General features: G+C 46.8%; 1 protein-coding gene across 2 annotated transcripts in view; it reads left to right on the top strand.

The window, feature by feature from the left end:
- JMJD1C (jumonji domain containing 1C) overlaps positions 1–23,458 on the top strand; it is a gene marked incomplete at its 5' end in the record, with an annotated part of 172,384 nt that extends 148,926 nt beyond the window's left edge. For both annotated transcript variants that reach the window (XM_084265400.1, XM_084265399.1), the window contains 16 exons: positions 73–274; positions 2,042–2,256; positions 3,222–3,374; positions 6,603–6,692; positions 7,995–8,122; positions 8,285–8,498; positions 8,985–9,199; positions 9,636–9,914; positions 10,900–11,068; positions 11,483–11,573; positions 11,750–11,880; positions 13,694–13,816; positions 14,799–14,938; positions 16,943–17,119; positions 22,120–22,251; positions 22,551–23,458. In XM_084265400.1, coding sequence (XP_084121526.1) covers positions 73–274; positions 2,042–2,256; positions 3,222–3,374; positions 6,603–6,692; positions 7,995–8,122; positions 8,285–8,498; positions 8,985–9,199; positions 9,636–9,914; positions 10,900–11,068; positions 11,483–11,573; positions 11,750–11,880; positions 13,694–13,816; positions 14,799–14,938; positions 16,943–17,119; positions 22,120–22,251; positions 22,551–22,640 — 2,549 coding nt within the window. In that variant the 3' untranslated portion in view covers positions 22,641–23,458. The remainder of the gene's footprint in view (positions 1–72; positions 275–2,041; positions 2,257–3,221; positions 3,375–6,602; positions 6,693–7,994; positions 8,123–8,284; positions 8,499–8,984; positions 9,200–9,635; positions 9,915–10,899; positions 11,069–11,482; positions 11,574–11,749; positions 11,881–13,693; positions 13,817–14,798; positions 14,939–16,942; positions 17,120–22,119; positions 22,252–22,550) is intronic.
- Between the last annotated feature and the right edge of the window lie 2,262 nt (positions 23,459–25,720).

The following is a 25,720-nucleotide window of genomic DNA, read 5'->3' as shown; positions in this document are numbered from 1 at the left end:
TTGAATGCCAGCTGATCTGAGGGGGTTCTGCAAATTTGAGCTGGCAACTCCTCATCTGAATCTCTTTTGCAGCTGGTATCCCTCGCTCAGTGTTAAAAGATTGGCGCAAAGTAAAGAAGCTGAAGCAAACAGGAGAGTCCTTTCTGCAGGATGATTCTTGCTCTGAAATAGGACCAAATTTGCAAAAATGCAGAGAATGTAGGTTAATAAGAAGCAAGAAAGGGGAAGAACCGACTCACTCACCAGTATTTTGTAGATTTTACTACTTTCGGCGGTAAGTACAGCTGTTTTCCTGATAATAATGTGGTGTTTTAACTTCTAAAATAATCCTGACAGAGGACTTTGCATGCTTGCTAGCTTGTCTGATTTTTCTGGCCTGGTCAGTCTGCCTGATAAAAGGCAGCGTCTGATTTGAGGGTATTTACATTTGTATTTTGTCTTTTGGGGTCCACTTTGTTGCTGGTTAGTGCTTTACAGCACAGGCATCAGAGCAGTTGCCCAGTGTACCTTAGGCAAGCAGAAAATAGAGCATGTCACCATTACACAGGTGTCTTGACATTTGGAAGTGGAATTTTCAAAAGGCAAGCTTTGCTTACAAGTTGTGCAACTAGAGTTGCACCTAATTGTAATTATTCTTAACGTCAGTGTATGGCAGGAATGCTGCTCGAGTTTTTCTGTGAGTTTTCTAAGGACAGAGGAGTTGTGACCCCCTTTTTCACAATTAATTGCCAATCAAGGACCATTTCCCAGGCTGTGGTGTAGCGTATGTGGTACAGCACAGCTACCAAGACAGAACGAAGTAGCTTTAATTTGTGTGTGGGCTGCGTTGCCTGTATGTACCCAACTCGTTTTAGTCAGGGAATTGTTCCCTAGATAGGGGGTAATTTTTTTATAGTGGAGCTTTGGTTGGCAGAACGTGGTAGTCCTACAGGAATCATTCCAAGGTTGGACTCTGAATACCTTCTGCCTAAGACTATTTTCTTCCTAATGTGGCAGTGTTGGAGTTCTTGAGGGGTGTTTTTTTCTCCCCTCCTGTGTAAAGGAGAAAGCATCAGTGATAAATTTTTGCCAACATTTTAGAACTCAGTTACAGAGTTTAAAAGATTGGATCTTGTTCAATGACGTTGTTCAATATATTGGGCTGAATTTTACAGCACTGTAACTGTTGACAGTGTTTTCAGATAGAGGGGCTGGAATTACACGTGAAGTTTGCAGTACTGCTGGAAGTTGTTACTGCAGCTGGAAATTCCTAATTTCTTTTTGCATGTGGAATATATCTTTAGGTACAGTTTTTTGGTGCTTAGTTCTGAATTCAGGACTGGTTTACTGATGCTGCTGTAAAATTCCTTAACTGTTACAATTAATGACAGGATAATTAGGTATGTGCATCATGCAAGATGGAATAATTAATTGTTGCTGCTTTAAAATAGGCTGAATATATATAGGCAGGGTTAGTTGGAACAGCATCAGGTTGGTAACAGGAAAGCCTTCAGTTATTTTAATGGCCAGAAGTGAGCAGATGGAAAAACGTTATCTTGTGTTTAGTGATTTTGTTCTGCCTAGAAAGCTGTAAATAAAGCATTCCAACTCATACGTTTTCGGAGTGGGAGAGCAAAAGGATAGAAAGATTTATAAAATATGAGTCAGACTGAATGAGCATAGTCACAGACGCTCCAAAAATTGAAGGTAAGGTATAGATGGAACCAAATTTTGTTTAAAAAAAAAAAAGAGGTAATTTTCTTGTCTGCAATTTTAAAGCAGTACTTACTATGTATTACAGAGAGAGAATGATGAGTAAACTGAATGCAGAAAGTGCCTGAGAAGTTAGTTTTCCTTTTCATGCTTCCGTGCTGTTTTAAAACTATTTTTGGCAGCAGGATTCAGTCTTTCATTAAGATAGATGGCAGGATGCTAAAGAAGGTAAAGATAACTTATTGTAGAAGGTAAAGATAACTTATTGTAAGCAGTGAAGTGTAAGTCACAAGCTATAACAATACTTGCAGTTGAACTATCTCTTTTTACTATCTCTTTTCCTTTTTAGATTATCTTTCAGTAAGAATGGAGTGGTTAGGATAGATGGTTTCTCGTCTCCTGATCAGTATGATGATGAAGCACTGAGTTTATGGACACATGAAAACTACGAAGATGATGAACTGGACCTAGAAACTTCTAAATACATTCTAGATATCATAGGTGACAAATTCTGCCAGTTGGTAACGTCTGAGAAGACAGCCATGTCCTGGGTGAAGAAAGACGGTAAGAACTGGCAGTGTTGCCGTTGTACTCGAGTGCTCGCATTCGTCATGGCCCCATAGCTCCCCTCCAGCAGCTCACTTCACCAGGCTGTCATGTTGGATATACTGTGCTGTTCTGTAAGAGGGCCTGTCAGGAAGGGGCAGGGACCTTCTCTGGTGAGCCAGTCCTTTCTCCCTCCCTGCGCTGGTGGCTGTGCTGGGCCAGGGCCAGGCTGCTGTTGGGATTGGAGCAGCCTCGGTTCCCAGATTTGGCTTCCAGCTCTCCTGTCAGAGCAGCCAGCTCCAAGCCAAGGCCCACAGTGAGCCAGGTACCAACTCTTGCCAACAGATGTGGTGTTTCTGACTTGTCTTCCTCTGAAAACAAAGGAGAATAGCGTGACAGCATGGGCCCCGCAGAGTGTGTGCTGACACAGCTGCCTCTTCCCCACCAAAGCCATGGTTCATCCTTCTGTCCCACAGCAGATGGACACAGGCTGGAAACAGGCTGGTGGCTCCACTAATTCCTGGCAGTACAAAGAGGAGGCGAAAGCAGAAGTACTAGTCGGGTCTCCACGACAAGGCACCTCCCTCCCCTCATGCCAAATTGAATTGTCAGACTCACCAGCTTGGCTGCCCTTGAGATGAAACATGTCTCACAGGCAGTTGGGTGAAAAACCCAGCTTTTCATTGCTTGGGGTTAAAGGTGTACGTTGGAGAAATTCTTTGTACTCACAGCCCACTCGTGGGGCAGGAATATTCCTTCTGCATTACTTTAGTACGTGGTTTTTTTGGTGCTTTAATTTCTTTGTAGTGTATTGATAGTAGCGCTGCTGGGGGATGCAGCTGGCGGGGGTGTAGATGTCGATGGCCGCTCTCCTCCCCCCACACCCAAAGGGAAAATGACGAATGCTTCTTCTCTGAAGACTGTTCATTCTGTGCTTCGCATTTAAATTTCAGCCCTTTTATTCTGTTTGTTTTGTATTTCAGCCAAAATCGCATGGAAGAGAGCAGTGAGAGGAGTCCGTGAGATGTGTGATGCCTGTGAAGCCACATTATTTAACATCCACTGGGTCTGCCAAAAATGTGGATTTGTGGTCTGCCTAGATTGTTACAAGGCAAAGGAAAGAAAAAGTTCTAGAGGTTAGTTCTTTATGAACTGAAGCGCTATATGGGCTGTTTGTTCATGTTTGTTGTAGGGCTGCTGATCCACTAGTGTAACTGCCTTTCTGTGAAGTGTTAAGGTACTGTTTGTGCATCTTAGTTTCTCTTAGATCTTTTTCTCCTCCTTTTTTGTCAGTAAATGTAGAATCAGTCATTCAGAAAGCAACTGCTGGGGGGCTGCTTTAAGTCTCTGTCTGCTTTTTGGTCTTTTTCTGGGTATTGTCTTGGATTGCTTGTGACTTGCTCCTCGGGGTTAAACCTTGTTCTTCACAGAATTACTGAACACTAGGGGTTGGAAGGGACCTCAAAAGCTCATCTAGTCCAACCCCCCTGCCAGAGCAGGATCACCCAGACTAAATCACCAAGTAATGTGTCCAGGCGGGTTTGGATGTCTCTGGAGAAGGAGACTCCACAGCCTCTCTGGACAGCCTGTCCCAGGGCTCCGTCACCCTCAAAGGGAAACAGTTCCTCCTTATGTTCACATGGAACTTCCTCTGCTCCAGCTTGCACCCGCTCCCCTTGTCCTGTCACTGCCATCACTGAGAAGAGCCTGGCTCTGTTCTCCTGACTCTCACCCTTTACATATTTATAAACATTAATGAGGTCACCCCTCAGTCTCGTCTTCCCCAAGCTGAAGAGTCCCAGCTCCCTCACCCTCTCCTCATAAGGAAGGGGTTCCCTTCCCTTCATCACCTTGGTGGCCCTGCACTGGACTCTCTCAAGTAGTTCTATGTCTTTCTTGAGCTGAGGGGCCCAGAGCTGGACACAACATTCCAGGCACGGTCTCACCAGGACAGAACAGAGGGGAGACTGCTTCCCTGCACTGTGGTGCTTGCCTCGATTGGAGTGCTTTCTGGAGTCCTCCTTCAGAACTGCATGGTTTCTCAGTTGACTGAGCAGCCTGCTTTTTCTTTTTTTAAATAAGAGAGATGGGGAAAATACTTGAAGGTAGTATTTAAAAGGTGTGGTAGCAGAGGTTTCACAGCCAAGCTGCCTACACACACACTCAGTTTAACCAAATTCCTGTGCTTTAATGGAAACGTCTGGTTCCATCTCCCTGTATAACAAACAGGCCTGACTTGCAAACCTGTGGCTGTCGAGCCACCTGCCTGCTTGCAGGTAGAAAGAAGAACAGCTCCTAAGATGGTTCTGGGTCACTTAGCCCTCAGCTGTGACATCGGTGCTCAGGCTGCTGGTTGGGAAGGACAGCCTTGCCCTGGGTGGCAGGCATGGTGCCCTGTCACAGTCCTGTGGTCAGATGCTGTGCCAGGATCTGATTAGAGTATAATGCTGTTTTGAAAAGCCTTTCCATGTTTGCCGTAGCAGTGTAACAGCACAGATGTGAAATGTTAGTAATGAAGTTTAACTATGAGATGTCAAGCCTTCAGTAAACAGAGAGGCTCAGGATGCTCCCAGAGACCTCCATCAATGCCTTAAGTTTCTAAGCACCGAATGTTGGCGATTCCCAATGCTGAGAAGGGTTGTTAACGCTTTAATGCTGGGGGCTGCTTTTATGTGGCTGCAGTCTACGTGTGTGCACATCCGCCTGCCTTGGCTCGTGATACACAGTGGGCGTTATTTACCCTAATGGGAACCTGCAGCCAGAGGCTTTTTATAGTGCACATGCTAACTAGCCAGGAAAATCTTAGCAAAAAGCCTTCAAAGCCTAAAAAAGCAGTGTAGAGAAGCAGGCTGCTTTTCTGTCTTCCAACAGGGAAGACTTTCTCCTTACACAACATTACATGGAAGAGCGGTTCGATCGCTTCCTTCTCTGCAGCATTATTTCTGATGCTGCTGAAGCGTTAGAGTGAACATCTCTCTGGCGCTCTCTTACCAAGTTGGGAAACACCCACCCATCGCTGTACAACAGCATTTTGTTACACCATTTTTCCTGGAACCTGTAGTTGTTTTTACAGTTGCTGAATGTAATGGAGAACACCCTGGTTTTCCTGGGTTCAGTGGGGACGTTAAAGGTTTAAATACTCTGTATTCAGGTATTTGTCAGTGACTTCTCTCCTTACTTCACTGCATGAGTGAGTGCATGTGTGTCCATTGTTGCCTTCAGACGGTGGCACCATCAAGTGGAATGCGATGTTATGGCATTTCAGTCATAAAATAGCTGAAGTGGATACATGCTATTTTGTTGTTTGGTTTGGTTTGTCTCTAGTTACCGCTGGTTGAGGAGTTAAAAAAACTATAGGATAGCTAACAAATTTAGTACTTACCCAAAAGGAGTGTTTGGCACATCATGGTGCAAAAAAAAATGCACTAAATGTGCAAAATGCTTCCTTCAGTGTGCCCTTCAGTTTGCATTGCTAGAGCTGAGCAAACTGGTAAAAGGATTCGAAGAGTCTCTGAAACCAGCAGTGGACAAGGATACAAGACTGGGGCTGAGGGAAAATTGCATTCCGATTTCTGTCCCAAAATCACATAGCAGATCGGTGACTGGTTGCTTGGCCAGATGTTTTTTGCTCTCATTCTTCTCTGTCTTGTCTTCGCACCACGTAGTTTTCTGGCAAGGACAGCCCTCCTGAAACTATAGAAAGCCATTCTCTCCTACCAATGAGGCTGTTGTCTGTGCTGCCACAGACAATTCTCAAAGAGTACACAGAGTCTTGTGGTTTCATGGTTGCTTTAATCTGAGTTAGATCCACACTGCAGCTTCCCTCCCTTTTTGTGCCACCATTAGCACCAGTGCAGCTGCACGGTAGGCTGAACCAGAGAATCGATTTGGTTAAAAGTTCATCTTTTTGGCTCGTTTGACCCTCTCTGGGTGAAGACAAGCACTTGCAGTTGGAGCGCGGGTTATGTCAACTTAAAATAGCTGTACAGTCGCAGTCTCATTGCGTGTGTGCATGTTAAAATTCATCGAGGGGGTCTCGGTGCCTGTATGGGATCTCAGCTTGTGCTGAATTGGCAGCTAAGTGCAGTAAAGGGAGTATACTTGGAAACTTCGAGGTTTTTGGCAAGGGGCTGTTAGAGATGCAGCTGTTCCAGTGTTGTTACAGCTCTGGTTACAGCTCTATATTTCATTCCATATTGTGAGAAGTAGCTGCTGTATGTACATCTTTGTCACATGGGGTGCCGGGACACATGACTTGGGGTATGTGTAGAAAACTGTTTCTAACTAAAACCCAAAAGGTGTTAGTCAGCTCTGCCTGTGTGCCACTGTGAGACAAGTAACCCCTTGGCGATGTTATTTTGCAGATAAGGAGTTATACGCCTGGATGAAGTGTGTGAAGGGACAGCCTCATGATCACAAACACCTGATGCCAACCCAGATCATTCCGGGCTCTGGTAAGACCACCTAGGAACAAACAGGGTATGGGGGTTTGCTTCTCCCAGGTTTATCTGTGAAGAGAGCCCAGTGTTCTGTCTTCAGACCTCCTGTTTTCCGTTTAGCAGGGAATTGTGACAGATGGTTGCAGGAAGGCAAGTGGTTCTGGGCAGTTAGCAGCAAGGGGCACAGCTGATGAAGAGAGGACAAGGACTATGCTAGCAGATGTCTGAAGGGGTTCTGGGGACAGAGGACAAAGGAATTTGGGGTGTTTTTTGTGACTGTTCTGTTACTTCTCAGAGCAGAATAAACCAGCCAGCATGTACTTAATAAAGCTGACCTTAGCTGTTAAAAGAAAATCTTAGAATAGTACCACCGAGGAGCATTACATGGCAGTAGATTTTTTGGGATCTGTTATTCGCTGCTTTCCATCCCTCCCCACCCACCAAAACCCAAAAAGATTCGTGTGTGGTTTTGTTTGGACATCTGATTGAGCATCCTAAAGCAAAATGCAGCAAAGGAGCTTGTGATAAATGAGAAGCTTGACAGTAATCCTAAACCCCCACTAAATTCAGAGTTCTTGGTAGGACTGAGTAAGTTAATGAAGTGCGGTTAGGTGTGGTGGCTGTTGGTAGCACAGCTTTATTTGTGATCTCTGGCAGCGCTGGTGCAGTAGCAGAGAATAGAAAACTAACGTGCCCTTAAATGTGTGAAGTAAATTCCCAGGTTATTTTGAGCTGGAAACACAGACTTGGTCATTATTTTCTGCATTGTTGCATGTTAGTTCAGGTAGAAACGAAGGCTGGTTAGATTTCATCATATTGTGACATTCCCCAGAACAGTTTGAAACTGGTTTTAAATTTAAATTGTGAAGTGAACCATTCACCTGGAAGCAGCACAGCGAAGACTGCCTGTGTAACCTCAGGTTTGTTCTCCTGTGTGTACCCATTACCAGCCAGCCTTAAATTACATGATCACGTGCTAATTCTTTTGTCGAGACGCAGCTCACTTCTGTCTGTAGTTTGATGGTTTTATTAAACAAAGTGATGATGCACCCACTGAACAATGAGGAACAGGTAATGAATGACTGGCTGCCTTGGTGTGTGCCGTGCAGTTGGAATATGGGGTGAAGATTAAAGCATTCAGAAGAGTAGCGTGCAATTTTGCACGAGCTTTAAGGCAAATGGGACTGGTTTTAGGGTATTTTCAGTGTTAAGTTCAGCATTTTGAATAGTGTGAATTTCAGAAGATTTGAAGATCACGTTTTGCATCACAGTGTGATACTGTAGAGAGCTCCTGATGGTTTTCTTCTTGTCTTGTAGTTCTGACGGATCTTTTAGATGCCATGCACAGTATTAGAGAAAAATTTGAAATTAAATCCCATTGTCAGTGCTCCAGCAAGCAGAGCACGCAGGCTGGCAAGCTCCCTGCGATGAACGGCGTGTCTCAGGTGAGGCTCAAACTTGAGTGCACGTGGCATTCTCTGGGTTTGTATATTTCAAAAGCACCAGTTGCGTTTTAATTTGCATGCACAACACTCAGATGGCAGCCTTGTCTTCAGAGCACATTAAAGCAAAGTTAGGATACTTAAAACTGACTTTGTTCTTTCTAGGTTCTGCAGAACGTCCTTAACCACAGTAATAAAATTTCTCTGTGCATGCCTGAGTCTCAGCAGCAGAATACTCCTCAGAAGTCCGAGACAAATGGCAACACAAGCCCCAGGAGTGATGTAAGCACAGACAGCAAGTTAACGCCGCCCGAGTCCCAGTCCCCGCTGCACTGGTTAGCTGACCTGGCTGAGCAGAAAGCCAGGGAAGAAAAGAAAGGTACATTAGGTGTTTGAAATTGTCACATCATCTCCATCACTTTGGATGCACCAGCAGTACACAGTTAGATTAATTAGAAAAATTCACACCGAGTTTTCTGCTCAGTAAAAAGAAAAGATGTTCTCTTGTCCCTTGGTTTTAATTGTGAAACAGCAGTGTCTTCTCCTGGTGGCATCAGGCTGTTTCCAGAAGAACTGCAAGTGGAATGTGGGTGGAACATGGCAGTGTTTCCAGCTACGGCCTCTCATGTGTGACAGGCCTTCACTCAGCTGCATGTCTGAGGTGCTGAGGACAGCCTTTTCAGGGTCACACTGCTTGCCTGCATTTTGGAGGATCTAGTTCATCCTCTGGTGTGTGTTTTCGGGTGAATAAAGTGGTAGGGCTACAATATATTACTGCTGCTGTAACGTGCGGGATACCGGTGCTCTCCCTGTGTCCGCATCGTGGTACAACAGTGTAAACGTCCAATGGTTGTTTTTGTTGTAGAGAACAAAGAATGTCCTTTTGGAAAACATGCAAAGGAAGAGAAAGACCAGGATAATTTGGAGTCCCAAAACTGTAAAAGCTCCCCTCCTGCGTCCCAGAACAATGAGCAAGGCTCAACCTTACGAGATTTATTAACCACAACAGCGGGCAAACTGCGCCTAGGTTCTACGGATGCTGGTATTGCTTTTGCTCCAGTTTACTCCACGGGAACAGCAGTAAGTGTTCACAAGACACCTGCTTTTGATATCAGGATTTGAGAATCACTAGTAGTTATTTCGGTGTGCTGTAATTAGAGCAGCCTGACAGCTGTATTGCTTCAAATATTTGTTGTGGATGAAAACTTTATACACACATCCACATTTGCATTGATATTACAGTGATAATACATACTATGAGGAAAATGTCCATGAAGTTAGATAAAGCCTTAACCTTCCTTAACATAGTAATGGAAGGTTCCAGTCTACCAAGTTGGGTAATACCAGTACATTTCTATCTTCTCCTGTGGAAGAATACAAGCAGTTTCCCACAAAGGGACTAGATTAACCGCAAGTTTCTAGTTGTTAATGAAATGTTGCCATACTTGTGCAAAAGGAATTGGATTGGCTTTCTGTGTTTTTACATTGTTTAAGCATACATTTGCTCTCTCCATAGAGTGGCAAGAGTGGAAGGACTATGCCAAACATTCTTGATGACATAATTGCTTCGGTAGTAGAAAACAAGATTCCACCAAATAGAGCACCAAAGACAAATGTAAAATCTGAAGTAAAAGATGAGCCAAAGGATGATAAGAAATGTGTTCAGGATGACTGCAGTAAACCATGCAGTGACATTCAGTATTCATGGATCTGTGATAAGCATGTTTTGTGGCTCCAAGACCATAAAAACAGCAACAACTGGAAGCTCTTCAAAGAGTGCTGGAAACAAGGGAGGGTAGGTATTGAGCCCTTGGGTCTACAGTGAGACCTCAGTATAAACTCTGAGGGAGTTGTGTTAAAGGACAAATTTACCATGTTTGAGAGTCTGTTGTTAGCAGTGGGCAAAAGCTGCTTCATACTTCAGGTAACTGCTAATAAGAAATGATCACTACAGAGATTCAAACTCCAGAAGGATGTGTGTATGGCACCGTGCTGTTAGGGGAAGCTATAACAGCTCTGTATAGCCAAAGTCTGCAACGCTTCAGAGGCATTTGTGCTCTGCATTAATTGAGGGAGGTGTGTTCCTCAGCAGACACAAAGAATTACGGTGAAGGGAGTTACATTCAGTTGGTGGCCAGTCACAAGTGGTCTTCCGCAGGGCTTGGTGCTAGGGCCAGGTCTCTTAAACATCTTCTTATTAGTGATCTGGACAAGGGGATCGAGTGCCCTCTTAGTCAGGTTTGCAGACAGCACCACATTGGGCAGGAAAAGAAGGGCAGTGAAGATGGTGAAGGGTCTAGAGCACAAATCTGACAAGGGGCGGCTGAGGGAGCTGGGGCTATTGAGTCTGGAGGGTGGGAGGCTGAGGGGAGACCTCCTCCATCTCTACAGCTCCCTGAGAGGAGGTTGGAGCCAGGTGGGGGTTGGCATCTTCTCCCGAGTAACAAGCAATAGGACAAGAAGAGATGGCATCATGTTATGCTGGGGGAGGTTTAGATTGGGTATTGGGAGCAATTCCTTCACTGTGAAAGGTTTGTCAAGCCCTGGAACAGGCTGCCCAGGGAAGTGGTGGAGTCACCAGCCCTGAGGGTATTTAAAAGACCTGTAGTTGTGGTGCTTAGGGACACAGTTCAGTGGTGGGCTTAGCAGCGCTGGGTTAGCAGTTGGACTTGATGATCTTAGAGGTCTTTTCCAACCTTAAAGATTCTATGAAAGATTCCAACCTAGGATTCTGTGAAATGGATAAGCATTGATATTTTCTCAACTTCTTTTTTTTACAGCCTGTTCTAGTGTCTGGTATGCATAAGAAAATGAACTTCAGTCTGTGGAAAGCGGAGTCCATCAGTCTGGATTTTGGCGACCAGCAAGCAGATATCTTGAATTGCAAAGACAGTGTTATTTCAAACACCAATGTCAAGGAGTTCTGGGATGGTTTTGAAGACATTTCAAGTATGTTACTTCAAATGTATTATTCCATTGATTCTGAACACAGTTAGAACTGCAGTTAAATATGTTAAATATATTAAATATTCTAACGGCAGTTAAAATATTCTTAGTGGATCTTAAGGCTTTGAAGACACTTTAAAGGAAAGCTCTAGGTAATCCGCTTCCAGAGAATGCAGAATGAAAGACTCACCAACATACCAACTAGGTCTGACTGAGAAACCAAAAAAATGGTTGTTGTTCCTCAACTAGTTGAATTAGTTTTGTGTCTGTGTTGAGCCTTGAAATTAATTCTCTCCCATTTTGTGGATGGACAGGTTGAGAGCTGAGTTATGTTGTAGAGTTATGAGTTGAGTTAAGTTGAATAAAGTAAAACACCTACAGCATGTTAGATTTTAGTAATTTCTGTGTTACTTGCAGAACGGCAGAAAATAAAAAATGGGGAAACAGCTTTACTAAAACTGAAAGATTGGCCTTCTGGTGAAGATTTCAAGGCTATGATGCCAGCAAGGTATTTGAATTTCATATCGGCTATCCTTAGGTCAATCTCCATGCTGTGGTTGGGGTTTGGGTTTTTTTTTTTCCCCCTTCCTTTTGTTTGATTCTTTTTGTTTTGGTTTGGAGTGTTCTTTTTACTGTGGATAACAACACAAATTCAGGTGCATGCTTCTTTCTTCTCTCCTCCAGATACGAGGACTTACTAAAAAGTTTACCCTTACCTGAATACTGTAGTCCAGAAGGAAAATTAAACTTGGCTTCTCATCTGCCAGGATTTTTTGTCCGTCCGGATTTGGGACCCAGACTGTGCAGTGCATATGGTGAGTGTGCCCTAGAAATGCAGAAGTTACTTCTTCCGTGTGGGTGTGGAATCACAGAGTCACAAGGTTGGAAAAGACCTTTAGGATCATACAGTCCAACCATTCCCGTCCTGTGCTAAACCGTATCCCTAAGTACCTCATCTACCCCTGTTTTAAACACATCCAGGGAAGGTGACTCAGCCCCTCCCTGGGCAGCCTGTTCTAGGCCCTGACAACTCTTTCAGTAAAATTTTTTTTTCTAACATCTGATCTGACCCTGCCCTGGCACAGCTTCATGCCATTTCCCCTTGTTCTATCTCCTGTCCCCTGGCTGAAGAGACCATCGCCCACCTCTCTGCACCCTCCTGTCAGTGTAGGCAGTGATAAGGTCTCCCCTCAGTCTCCTCTTCTCCAGGCTGAACACCCCCAGCTCCCTCAGCCACTCCTCCTAGGATTTGCCCTCCAGCCCCTTCCCCAGCCTGGTTGCCCTTCTCTGGACATGCTCCAGGACCTCAATGTCCTTATGGTGGGGAGCCCAGAACTGCACACAGTACTTCAGGTGTGGCCTCACCAATGCTGAGTACAGGGGCACAACCACCTCCCCAGACCTACTGGCCACGCTATTTTTGATACAAGCCAGGATGCCATTGGCTTTCTTGGCTGCCTGGACACACTGCTGGCACTCATATTTATCTAATTCTGCTTTGCAAATTGTTGTAATAGGACAAGAAACAAGCTGTAATTTTTGTAGTGTGGTGGCTCTGCTTTCAAAGTTCTCCAGGTGTCCTTTGAGATACACGTGCTAACAGTAGGGATCAAGGTGTGGGTCCGAAGAGCTGAATTGTTGCCGACACCTTTATGTAATACTGCTGCAAGGCTTAGAGTTCCAAAATGTCCTTTGGACTTTGGCATGCATGTTTTCAGCTCCTAGAGCTGAAGTTACTTTTCCTCTGGGCTTGGGTATTTCTTTGGTTAAAAACTCAGCCTGCAGCCAGGCATAAAAGTGACACATCTGATTCACTGACTTTGTGTCTTCATTGTGTTCCTACTCTGCCCCGAACAACCTGAAAGGTTGAGAAGGAGCATCATGGGCAGGAAATCATAGAACCATAGAACAGTCTGGGTTGGAAGGGACCCCAAGGATCACAGAGTTCCACCCCCCTGCCACAGGCAGGGCCACCAACCTCAAGGCATGATCTATACAAGGTTGTCCAGGGCCCCATCCAACCTGGCCTTGAACACCTAGAGGGACGGGGCATCCACCACCTCAGGCTGCCAAGCCTGTTCCAGCCCCTCACCACTCTCGCTGTAAAGAACTTCCCCCTAATACCTCACCTAACCCTTGCCCTCCTTCAGCTTCACTCCACCTTGTCCTGCTAGTGTCTGCCCTTTGAAAAAGCTGATTCCCCTCCTGTCTCTCTGCTCTCTTCAGGGACTGGAAGGCTGCAATGAGGTCCCCCTGCAGCCTTCTGTTCTCTAGGCTGGACAAGCCCAGCTCCCTCAGCATCTCTTTGTAGGGGAGGTGGCCCTAATGTCATTGGTTGCTCTGCTGAAACGTGTTTTGTTCTGGCACAGTCACGACATAGGGGCAGTTACCTGGGCTGAGAGATATCTCAAGGTCTTTGTTTAAAAGAGGCATTTTCTTGGTTCTGCGAGTGCAAGAACAACACGTTTGTGGTCTGTGTGTCTCGGTGCTCTCACCTTAAAGCCTGTCTGTACATAAAAGCCCGTGATGCCTGGTGTTGGTTCAGAGATTTCCCAGTTAGCCGTTGCACATTTCTGCCTGACAGTAAATACGCAACCAACCAAATCTCCATTTTATCTTGTAACACAGGTGTGGCTGCTACTAAAGACCATGATATAGGAACCACAAATCTCCATATTGAAGTTTCTGATGTTGTGAACATCCTTGTTTATGTTGGCATAGCGAAAGGAAATGGAGTGCTTTCCAAATCAGGTAAAGGGAAGCTCGTCGTACGAGGTAGGCACACAGTGTAGGTGGGCCAGAGGATCTGCTGCCTTGGAACTGCTGCCCTGCCTTCAAAGAGGATGGAAAGTGCCCAGCAGTTCTTGCTGAGACCTGGGACATTTCTTTGTTTCATTGTGCATAAACTGTGCTGCAGCTCCTAAGTTGAGAGTCTTCTTCACAGCTTTTGCCATTGCTGTGCTGGGGCCCACAGAGCTCATGAAAGGGCGTGATGAAGGGTTTTCCCTGGAAGCTGCAGTAGTTATAACAGTTATTATGTAAGGATGATGTATTTGCCAAACCTGTTTATCCTGCTCCCTCTGGATGCACCGTGTTTGCTCTATCGAGTTTGGACCGTTACTGTAACTTTTCAGCACAAAGAGTTTAAATTGGTATGCATTGTGTTAGTCCTCCATGGGAGCTTTATGCAGAACCTTCTTCAAATTGCTTTGCTCCCTTCCCCGCCTTTGGTCTTTTCGTTCCACAATGACCAAATGCTGAGTTTGGGTGCAACTAACAGAGCTACTAGAGGGTTTGCTCACCTTTATTTGCTTTGTATTCACCTGCCTACACACCCAGCTAATAGCAGCACAGCCTCACTGGGTCAGGGTGGGGTGGGGGGGCACTCTGACTGCTTGACAAGCTGCTGCAGAACAGCACACAAACCACAGCTTTTGCTGACTGGGGAGAAAACACATTTTTCATCTTCTCGCTGCTTGGTGCTGGCCCTGCTTGTTGCATGTGGGAAAATGTGTTCTGTCAAATTGGAGAGAGGTATAAAAATAGTTTAGAAATTCACTGTCATCTTATGTTCGAAATGCAGAGTGAGAGGGTCACCTCGGGGCTTCTCTTGCATTAGCAGACTGCTCAGACTCACTCCAGACATTATGAAATGAAGGTGATGAGCTTTGGATTTTTTTTTCCCCTCTGGCTTTTTAAAAAAAAAGCCTTTTTTTTTTTGGTTGAATCTTAGGAGTTTTGAAGAAGTTTGAAGAGGAGGATTTGGATGACCTTCTGAGGAAGCGATTGAAAGATTCAAGTGAATTGCCCGGTGCTTTATGGCACATTTACGCTGGCAAAGATGCTGACAAGATAAGGGAATTTCTGCAGAAGGTATGACTTCCAACAGTGATGGTTGGTAGTAACTGGGTAAATCAAAGGGGGGTTGGCAAAAACATGAACCCCACCTCTATGCTTAGGGAAGGCAGGAAAACAAAGTTCTTTCCTTTATAGCATGTGAAACAAATAATAATTGACCTGCTACATCAGTAAACAAATAATGTAATGTGATGCATAGTCACCTGTTAGGAGTTAGAGGTAGCCTGCGAGCTTGGAGGGCTCAAGAGGGTGTGGAGATCTGTGATCTGTTCTTGTCCTTCTCGAATACAAAGGATAATTATTTAAATTTGGGGGGGGGGATCAGCATTTGTAGGGTGACCTTTTTCTGTCACTGATCCGTTCTTGCTTCATCGGCTGCTGAAATTTTTGTGAATTATCCCATGCAAGAACCTTGCAACCCAGCAGCCACCAGTCTTCCTAAGGAGCCCCCTCCAAGAAACATGCCTTGGCTCTCAGCGAGGTTGATCATTCACCCAAGGGCAGCAGACTTGTTCAGCATTAGCTGCGCTGCAGATCTTCCTTCGGCGGCATGCGATGAACAAGTTGGAGCCACGTCAGAACGTTTCAGGGTGCTGCGTAAGATGAATATCCACCACTGAGCCGTTGATAGTCATCAGTGGCATTCCACTTCGAGATACCATTTTGGGAGCAGTTCTGTGCACCCTGTCTGCAGTGTGCTTTCATGTTCTAGAAGGCAGTCTTGAGGGATGATGTAGAAATAGCAAAGTATCACTGAAGTGGTTGCTCAAGGAAAAGAAGTCTTCACTGTCTTCTGCTGTGGGGAAAAAAGTCAGATGAGTTTTAACTGGCTAAACCGAAGGGGTCCACAAACAGGCTGGTGGCCAAGGTCTCTGCTGCAAGCAGGAAGAGCCTCAGAATCGTGGCGGTAAAGATTCCCTTGGAAAACAGGGCAGTGTTCCAGGGTGGCTGTCCTCTGGTGGTTCCAACATTTGCTCTTTGGCAAGCTGATCTGTGGGGGAAAAGCAGAGCACTAGTAGACAAAATAGAGCCGATTCCAGGAGATGATGGATTACACAGCTAGGCTTTTCTGTTCTTCCAAAAAGCAGACGGTGGCTTCAGCTTGGGAAGGAGTTGTGAGCAAAATCAGGAATGGGAGGGGATAGGTGAACAACAAGTAGTATTCAGCCAGCTTCTTGCAGAGCAGTCAGGGGCTGAATTGGTGACTCAGGAGTAGGGATGGCTTTGCCTGCTGCTGAGAGGCAAAACGTTAGAAAAGTGGCAAGACACAGGAAGTTTTGAGCGCTCTGCATCACATAATTTAGTGTATTTAACACCAATATGAATAAAACCCATAGTGTTTTAGTGAGAGACATGTCGCCTGAGTCACGACAAATAGGTTGGGTATGTGTTTTTTATCTTCAGTCACTTCTTTTTCTTTAGTCACTGTGATCCCTCATGTTTGTTCCCTGGTGCTTAACTTGAGAAACGGTTGTTGCAGTTAAGTCTGCCACTAGTACCAAGTGGGGTTCTTAATGTCCATTTTTTTTTCCCAATTTCTCTGATGGGATGATAGGAAAATCACTTCTTACTACAGAGTGGTTGAGATTGGAAGAGGAGGTCTTACAACCCAGCGCCATGCTTGGTCAGGCGACCTGTATCAGGTTGTCCAGGACCCTGTGTCCTTTTGGCTCTTTTTTGCCCAAGGTGCGGTCACGGTGTTGTTGCTGATTCAAAACTGGCCCTCGTATGCTTGAGGAATTGGCAACACAGAAACTCTTGAGATCAGGTTTGATCCCCTCTATGAAGGGAGTCGCAGAGAGAACATGTGGCTTCTCGTGCCAAGTTCTTCAAAGCTCCACAGTTTGGAGCAGGAGTTCTGAGGTGTCTTCAGTTCCTTTGAGGTCCTTCTGGATCCCTAAGGAAAATTCTCCTTTGGGCATTGGGAGCAGTGTGCTGTGCTTTGTAATTGAGGTATACTTCCAGGAAAAGGTTTGGCTCCTTTTTGGGAGTGACTCAGGCACTTCTCTCTACTTACAGATAGCAAAAGAGCAAGGCTTGGAAGTTCTACCGGAGCACGATCCCATACGTGATCAGAGTTGGTATGTGAACAAAAAACTTCGCCAAAGACTTCTTGAAGAATATGGAGTGAAAACCTGCACGGTGATCCAGTTCCTCGGAGACGCTATCATCCTGCCAGCGGGAGCGCTTCATCAGGTAACCCGCAGCTGCCTAAAGACACACGAGATCCAGTAACGCGAGAGCCCTAACCACACCTGTGACCCATATCCTTCTCTTACTGGTACCAGTCAGCATGCACTGGCTCGTTTAGGTGACGAGCCACTATGAGCAGGCAGAGGTTTGAACGCATCGCTGTTCCCTCCTTCCCTTGAGAAGGAAGAATGAGCGGCTTACAACCAACCACCACTTCGCTTTGCATTCCATTAGCGGGTTTCCACATAAACTGGTACCAGTAATGGCAAAGTCTGGTTATTGGTCCTTCTAATCCCAAAATTTCCTTGCCCCCAGAGAGACAGGGGGAGGAACCCAAACAGGTTCGCTTGCTGGTTTTGTCTTCAGCCACAGGAGAGCCCTTGAGACAGTTTGGGTGTAACAGGGTTCCTTAACGGGCTTTGGAGGCTGTTTCCCTGCTCCAGGTTAAGTTGTTTGTTACAGAAAAGGTAGATCACTCGCCAGGAGCCATCACTGTCCCTTCAGCAGCTTTGCTACCATCAGCAAGAGCAGATACTGTCTTTGTAGCAGCTGGGCTGAGAAATTCCTGGCCACCTCAGAAATCCAAGTGCTGCCAGTGAGGCAGTTCTGGAAGAACAGCAGGAGCTTGCCATGGGTCAGCCCTCTCCTAACACGTGGGCTTTCGTACCCAGTTTCGTTGGCATTTCGGCTTTTCCCCCTGCACCCCACAAACTGCTTTTCTTTGGTGAAAAGAGAAAGAGCACAGTAGCTTGGAGGTGGGGTTTGAGCAGTCCTAGATTGACTCTTCACCCAGCGAGCCTTTTCCTGTAGAAACAGGAAATGGAGCAGGACCTCTTGCTGTCTTGCCAGCTGTCAGGCACTGCTAACGTGGTAGCTGGCTGCCAAGGAACCAGGAGCATCCACGCCCCGCAGCAGGAGCTGCGAAAGAGATCTTCGATCTCCAGGCGGGGCCAGGCCAGGCCTTTTGGAAGAAGAGGCTCTTGTTGGAGAGGAAGCAGTGACTTACCCATGTCACTGTGACCAAAGCAGCGGGGTTTGTCTGTGAAAAAACTGACTGGGCTGTAGTGAGAGAGATGTGATGGCCCTCATCTGGTGTCTGGCTCCGCCAGTTGCTGGGGCATGGGAAGCAGCAGGTACCTTACCTAGAGGAGACTCCTTTGTCATTCAGTGACGTTCTTTAGTTGGGATTCATGCGGTGGTGTGGAATTGTTTTCTGGCTCAAGCAGAATAAACAAACAAACCCCAAGAGACCAAACCCAGGTGACCAGGTCTTGGGTGGTTGTAGGTCGCTGTGTCTCCAGGTGAAGGACTGACTGGTGTTGATGGTGTTCTGAGCTCCTGGGAGGCTGAAGCAGGTAGGGCTCCTGGAGTTGATCAGACTGTGTTGCATCCTCCAGTAACCCTTCTCTGATCTCTCGAAACAAGGGAGGTGTCCCATATACAAAGGCAAACAGGGAACCCACAAATATTTCACACACAGTGGGGAATGCGCTTTCTATGGCATGTGGTGTTATATAATGACATGCAGAACATAAACATGAAGGAGTGGGACTGTTCCAGGCTTCCCCGCAGTTGTTAGGTTTAAGGACCGAAAATAAGACCACTCTTATCTTTACCTCCTTGGCTTTAAACTCCAGATTGCTTTTGAAGTGGTAACATTCTAGCTTCTGGCACCAAGGAGTTAATGACGTGGTGTTTTTAAACAGTAGTGGGTGGAGCTGAGAACCTTTTCATTTTCAGTGAGAAGTTCCTATGCATCTGCCACGTAGGAGGAAAGGGAAGCGTCATGTTCTTTCATGTATGCATGTAGTGCTCGCTCTATGGAGACGCATAAACGCTGACCTTAGGGATCAGCACCAACACTTCATATGTACAAAGCACATCTAAACACTTGAAGTAAGCCTGCACAATAACATGTACCAGGTTCAGCTCACAGAGTGAGTGCTTCAGACTTACATGCACAGTGTGAGCCTGTAATTCACACAGGATGACAGCTGATCCTAAATTTACTGGTAAACGACCGTTGTTTGCTCATTGGTCATGTTATGGAGTAGAGGAAATGGGGCTGAGGTCACTGTGGTAGCTCAGATGCTGTCAGGCTGGAGCCAGTGAGGGTTGTGGTGTCACTGCTGCTTCTGCTGTGCTGCCCTGGAACTGTACTGCTCCAACCTGGAGGAGGTTGGAGCAGTACAATACATACGTCCTTCAATACATCCTTTTTCCCTCAGCCCCCATGGATTTGTGTCTGGCTTTTAAAGTAACTTGTTCTTTGTGGTTTTATGGCAGCGTAAAACATTCCTCTTGCTTCCCAGGTTTCCCACTCCTCCCCGTGCACTCACAGACAGTGGTCACACCACTCTTGTGATGGTCTCGGCGGCAATGTCCGACTGTTCCGTGGTGGGGTGGGAGGGAGAGCCTGTCCTGTGAGCTGTGACGATCGGAGCAGCCTCGTCAGTACCTCTTGGGAAGGAATTGTGTTCTCTGGGGGAAGCAGAAATAGATCCATGTTGGACTGGTCCCTGGAATGTACCTCAAGTGGCAGGATGGCATCTCCTTCCCTTAGGGCTGTACGAGCAGGGCAGCTCAGAAGCGTCCCCCACCTCACTAACGCCTGGGCCTTGTTCTCCCATGGCACTTGCAGCAGCAAGCCCTCAGCTCTCCTTGGAAACTTCCCCAGCGAAGGGAAGGGCTCTGCTACTGTTCTGACTGAGCAGCTCCTGCTCTGCTATGTGTCATCCTGTATCACCGTCATCCTCTGGTATGTGCTCCCTGGTTTCAATTCGGCGATCCCAAATTCATAAAGCATTTTAGTGATCAATTAAAGGAGAGAAATGTTGAGTACTTGGTGATTGAACCGCATTGTTCAGGCTGCATGCAAGACTTACTCGCTGTGGAACAGGTTATTACAGTGTTGTCTTTTACAGTGGTCTTATCTTGATCTAACAGCAGGGTTGTGTATTGTAAAATAACATGCTGGAGGTGATGCGACATCCTGGCGATGGTACAATAAGGATGTAGGGTAAAGGTCTGGGAGCTGTGTGTGCAGTGCTGCTGGGCCGAGCACTGGCTGTGAGGGCAAGCTCTGCAGGACATGGCTGATCCGTAAGGGTGGCGGGGCAGCAGCCGTGGCGGTGGATAGCCCTTTCCTTCCTTCCCCCTCACCTGTTCCACCCTGGCCCAGGGCTTTCCCGACGGACTTTTTCCTCTGCCCTTCTCCCAGGCCCTGCAGGAAACCTCAGCTCTGTGTGGACAGAGGGTGAAGCTGTTCTCTCAGCTCAGCTGGAACTGGCACAGCCCTGGGAGTGCTGCAGTCCTCACCCCAGGAACCTTGGGGGAGTTGTTGCTAAACACATTTATTTGTGTGTGTTGTGTATCAGCTGGTGTTAGAGATCTCACCAGTGGAGCTGCCAGCTCCCCTGATAGGTACCCACCAGGTAACTCCAGCCTTGCCCCTCAGACGTGCGCACTGGCTGGCTGGACAGCCCTGGAAGGGAAGGAGGTTTCAGGCAGGGCAGAAGGGAAGATCTGAGGGCAGCAAACACTGCCCACGCTGCCATAGGAGGGGGAAGCTGTAAAAACTTGTCCCGGAGAGGAGAAAGTGAGAGTGGTGTGGGATTTGCATGGGACAGGAAGGGAGAGAAGGGCAGGTAGAGACTTGAAGCAGGTGAGCAGCCTGCAAAGGAAAAGAGGGGGCTGGAGCCGGCAGCGCAGAGGCGGTTCAGTCAAAGCGCTTTGAAATTGCCCTCGTGCCAGTGGGGACCTCGTGGTGGCGCTTGTGTGGCTGTCCCCTTACTCGTGCCATTCTGCCATTCGCACGTTGCGTGGCATCAGTGAACCCCCTTTGTCTCTGCCGTGGCTCTGTGTCTTCCAGTTCATTGGCAGGAGGCATCAGCACTGCTTTGCCCTTCTCTCCAGTTCCCAGGCCTCAGAGACCCTGTGCACAGCACCGGCCGTAGCCGGGGCTACCCTCTGGCATTTCGCCTGCCAAAGGACAAGCTGCCTTACAACCCCAGGCTGGGGCACTGGCTTTGCAGCAGCAAATAGTTTTTAATCCAAGAGCCCTGTCCTCAGCTGTGTTGGCCTTGACGGTATTTTGAGTGTTGAGTATCTTAATGGATACACTAAAAATCCTCCACATTTTGCTTGGTTCGGGCTTAAAATGTGCTGAGAAGAGCGGGACCAGTACTTTGCCAGGGTGGCGATGCTGGATTTGGGAAGTTTGCAGAACCGGCACCACACAACTTGATGAGCAGGGAGAATTTGGGGAAATGAGGCTTTTGGCACTCTGGAGAAGACAGCATGATTGATTGCTCAGGGCAGAGGGGAGAAAGCCTTGTGCCAGGTGTTTCTGGAGAAGGCAAACAGGAGTTGGTAGGTCACAGCAAGGAAGTGTTTTTGCTTTCCCCCATCCTCCAGGCACAACCTGGGCGGTGGGAGATGGTGTCCGTTTCTCCTGGTGGGTAAGAAGTGCACATATTAAAAAGAAAGGGCATTTTCCTCTACCCTTCTGTAACTGCCCCTCCGTTCCTTTTCATTCCTTTCCCCTTTAAATGCTCCTCAGTGAGTGTGGCAGGTTGTGCGTGGCAGAGCGTGGGTGCAAGCTTCCAGCATGTGGCCTGAGGTCCCACAGTGCAGGGCTGCTGCAGCATCGGCGCCTGCGCGCTGCTCAGCAAAGGGCTGCCTAGTACGTGGCAGCAGCGCCGGTGCAGCTGGTGGAAGGGTGGAATAACACGCTGGAGAGTGCTGGGCTCGCGTGGGAGCCAGGCACAGGGAGCCGCGTAGGCAGATGCACGCTGTTCGCGCAGTGCCTTTTGCCAGAAGCAAGCTTGGATAAGGCGGATGCACTTAATGGCTCCCTTGCATACAGCTCGTACAGGCACCCATTAGCCCTGGTTAACAGCCATGGTTAAAGACCTCTCAAGGCCCACTCTGTTCTCAGGTATCTCTGCCAAAAAATAACCCTGGAATCCTAATTCTCAGTCTCCTCCTCTTGTTTTGGATAGGTGCAAAATTTCCACAGCTGCATTCAAGTTACCGAAGACTTTGTGTCTCCGGAACATCTTGTGCAGTCATTTCACCTAACGCAGGAACTGAGGCTGTCAAAGGAAGAAATCAATTATGATGATAAACTGCAGGTAGGAAATGAACTGGGCTCTGGAAGCTTTTGGGAGGCAGGGCATGCTCTGGCTCATTGGAATGCGGCACAGCATGCGGAGCTCCTTCCTCGCTGCTGTTCACACAGAATAACAATGAGCAGCAGCACCAGTGCCCGGGGAGCAAATGCCTCTCCCTTGAGTTTGCTGCTTTCATTAATTTCACGTTTAGGCTTTAAAACATGTAGAAAAAGGTGTTTCCTTTCACACCGGCCTGCCCGCCCCATCCATGAGGCTGCGGGCTCGTTGGCCTTGCTAAAATGTGTCTGGTGTTCCTGCAGGTGAAAAATATCTTGTATCATGCGGTCAAAGAAATGGTGAGAGCTTTGAAGATCCACGAAGGTGAAATGGAAGATATGGATGAAAACTAAGCATGCTCGGCTTTCTTTGCGTTAACGTCAAACGGGGGGTTATCTTTCCTAATATCCCAACGGTATGCACACTAATTTAAGCTTCACAAGCCATCAGTGCCAAGAAAACGTAGTCATCGCATTTACTCATTAATGACACTGCAACGGTAGAGCTTGGTATCACAGCCACTGTGATTACACATTAGACTTGCAAAACAGTTAAGCAGCATTCTGCTGCCCTGTATCATAATGTACATGAAGTTTGTGAAATGTCAAAGATTTAAGATGATGTATTTATTTTTGGAAGAAAAGAAAAAAACAACCACAAAATTCTATGCTATATTGTTGATCTAATGTAAATGTGACTTGTACAGTTTGCTAAAATCCGATATTTTTCACTACATTGAGACAGTTACTGTGAGAGTAGGACATGAACACCAGCTATTGCCTGCATTTGGGATCTTGCTGAGTCCGCACAGCAGTCATGTCATAATCTGAAAATTACTGCCAAATAATTGTAAACTTTGTAAAATATAAAGTATATAAAGTAGATATTAAATACAGACACTTCAGTATTTTATTGAAGCTATTCAGTGTACAATTAAACGTTTTCAAAAGGTGTAATTTATTTAAAAATTGTCTCATTTTGGTAAAATTTATGTGAACTTTTAAAGCTAAATATTAAACTTAATATGCTATGTAAATATATACATATATACATTCAATGATGTATTTTTTTAAAACATTGGCTTGCTTTAATTTGTTAAAAGTGCAAGTGTTACACATGCTTTGTACATTGAAGTTGAAAGGGGTTTTACATTTTCCATTAAAATGACTTTATCAAATCTTGTCTCGTCGTCTTTGTTCCTTTAACGTTCGGGGCCATGCATGGCGGACAGCAGGAGCCCATTGGCAGCGCAGGGACAGCACCTCCCCAGTGGGATGGAGGCACGGGGCATGTTGAGTTTGGGACAAACCTGTGAGGGGAAAGCACTGGAGCGTGGCTCTAGTGGGGTGGAGGCTTTCCTGAGTAATTGGTTTCAGCATTGCCCAGGCTTTGTCTTTAATTATCCCAGCACTTACTATGGGCAAAGGGGGAAAGGAATTTCTATAGAACCAATTATCTTACAGCCTCTTGGCTCCTTATGGTTCAAGTAATACAGCAAAAAATGGATGGGTTTTTTATGAAGATGCGACTTGTACCTGGTTGTATTTAACAATGGTGGTAGTTGAGCAGCACTCCAGCTGCAGGAGTTAATTTGAAAAGTTGAAGCACCTGTGGATTTAAAGGACCAAACCTGATGAAGTGTTAAGTTCTTGGTATCTACTGTTGAGAGCAGCTGTTAGCTACCCCTGACATCTCCAGAAGGGTCAGTGACTCCTGGTCACTGCTCCCAGTCAGATGCGGGTTTGTGTTGCATGTGCGTGCACACACAAAGTGCATACGAGTTACCTTGGGACATGAAAGCAGCTTGTGGTTCCCACAGAGAAGTTCTTTACTTGGTTTGAACACTTTGGGATTCGTTTGAAACACACAAGGGTTGGCTGGCACTGCTGTGCTTGGCAGTGGATGCTCAACTTTGGACCTGGTTAAGTGCCACGTCTTCCTTTATGGTGTGTGTAGCACAACTAGTGCCTCACCTCCAGATGCAGAACCTGCCATGTAACCCCTAATTGCACATAGGCATGAGCAGTGCACGCTGCCTCTGGGCTGAAGTTCAGCACCTGTAAATGAGCCAATTCCGATCTTAAGTCTAAATGTTTCCCCTCCTGTCCCCCACCCCCCCTCCCGAGTTGAGTTTTGGTGAGGTACCTTGAACATTTGTGCAACGTGTGGAGGTTGCTGAAATATACATTCCTGCTGCAGATGGCCATGCCCCGCCTCTCCCCACCCCTGGGCCTTTTCTACACAGAGTGGTTGTGCAGGGTGTGAGCTGTGACCACAGCTTGCTCCACATCGTTGTAGTCAAATTGAAGAGGAGTGGGTCGGTTTGCCCCAGGTAGCCATTAGAAGCGCCCTGTTGTGTCGGTCCTGGCCAAAGCCTGGGGTTCCTGCTCTGCCTCTTCTCTGAGGTGTTCAGGTGCTTCTAGGTCTGAGCTTTAGTAGTGGCTTGTGGCTCCCTGCAGGGCCCTGGAGGCTGCCCTGCCACCCAGCAGCACTCACAGACCCGGGGAGGGGGGGATCCCTGCCCGTGCCTTGAGGTTTGGAGGGGTTTTGTCTCCTCAGGCAATAACTGAAGGGCTTGTTTGGCAGAGGCTGGTTTCCAAGTTCCTCCTACTCGAGCTCTTCCTTTGTGACCTTTTCCCTGCCACCTTTGCTGATGAATCCATAAGCATCTGATGCAGCTGTTGACCTGCAAAAACCTTTGGGTGAAGCGAATGGTGAAGCAGCCAGAATCCTCCCAAAGCAAAGCCTGGGAGACTGATGGGATTTTAAGACCAAAAGTCTCATTTTAGAGAGGCAAAGCTGATAGGCTGGAGCTGCAGCGTCGCATGCTGTGCTGCACAGGTGCTGGGGTAAGGAGACTCTCGCTGCTTGCCTAGCAAAGATAGATCGGTAAGTTAGTTTGAACTGGATAAACGGTCGCTGTAGCGTTCTCCCTCTGACTTGGTTCAGTTAAACACAGTAAACTGATGTATTTGCACCTGGTGCTGATTTTAAACACTCTGGCTAATGGGATCTGAGGGCCTCGCAATGGGTGCAAACATAACCTGCTGCATCATGCAGATCGCTTCTGGAGCTGCGGCGCTGGCAGACGGGACGGCCTCATGACCTGCCTGCAGCAGTGACAGCATTTCCGGGCACCTAATCGGAGGGGAAGAAACCAAAAGTGAGCGAACGAGGGAAACGTGGCACAGGCTGAGCGTGCTGTAAGGTCACGGTTGTCACCAGCTCGAAAAGCCTCTGCGTGTCACACTGCCTGTGTTCCCAGACTGCACGGGTTTGTCAGAGGTAAGCACTTCTCCAAACAGCACCAGAGAGTCCAAAAACTCCGGCGTTTTTACATACTTAGCATACCAAATCCAGCTTGTTCACAATCTGAACGTTTCTGGCTCCATTGCAGAGGCTCATAGAATCACAGACTGGTCTGGGTTGGAAA

Source organism: Gallinula chloropus (assembly GCF_964237585.1).
Source record: "Gallinula chloropus genome assembly, chromosome: 5".
Taxonomy (NCBI): Eukaryota; Metazoa; Chordata; class Aves; order Gruiformes; family Rallidae; genus Gallinula; species Gallinula chloropus.
This window is presented reverse-complemented; position numbering and strand designations above follow the sequence as displayed.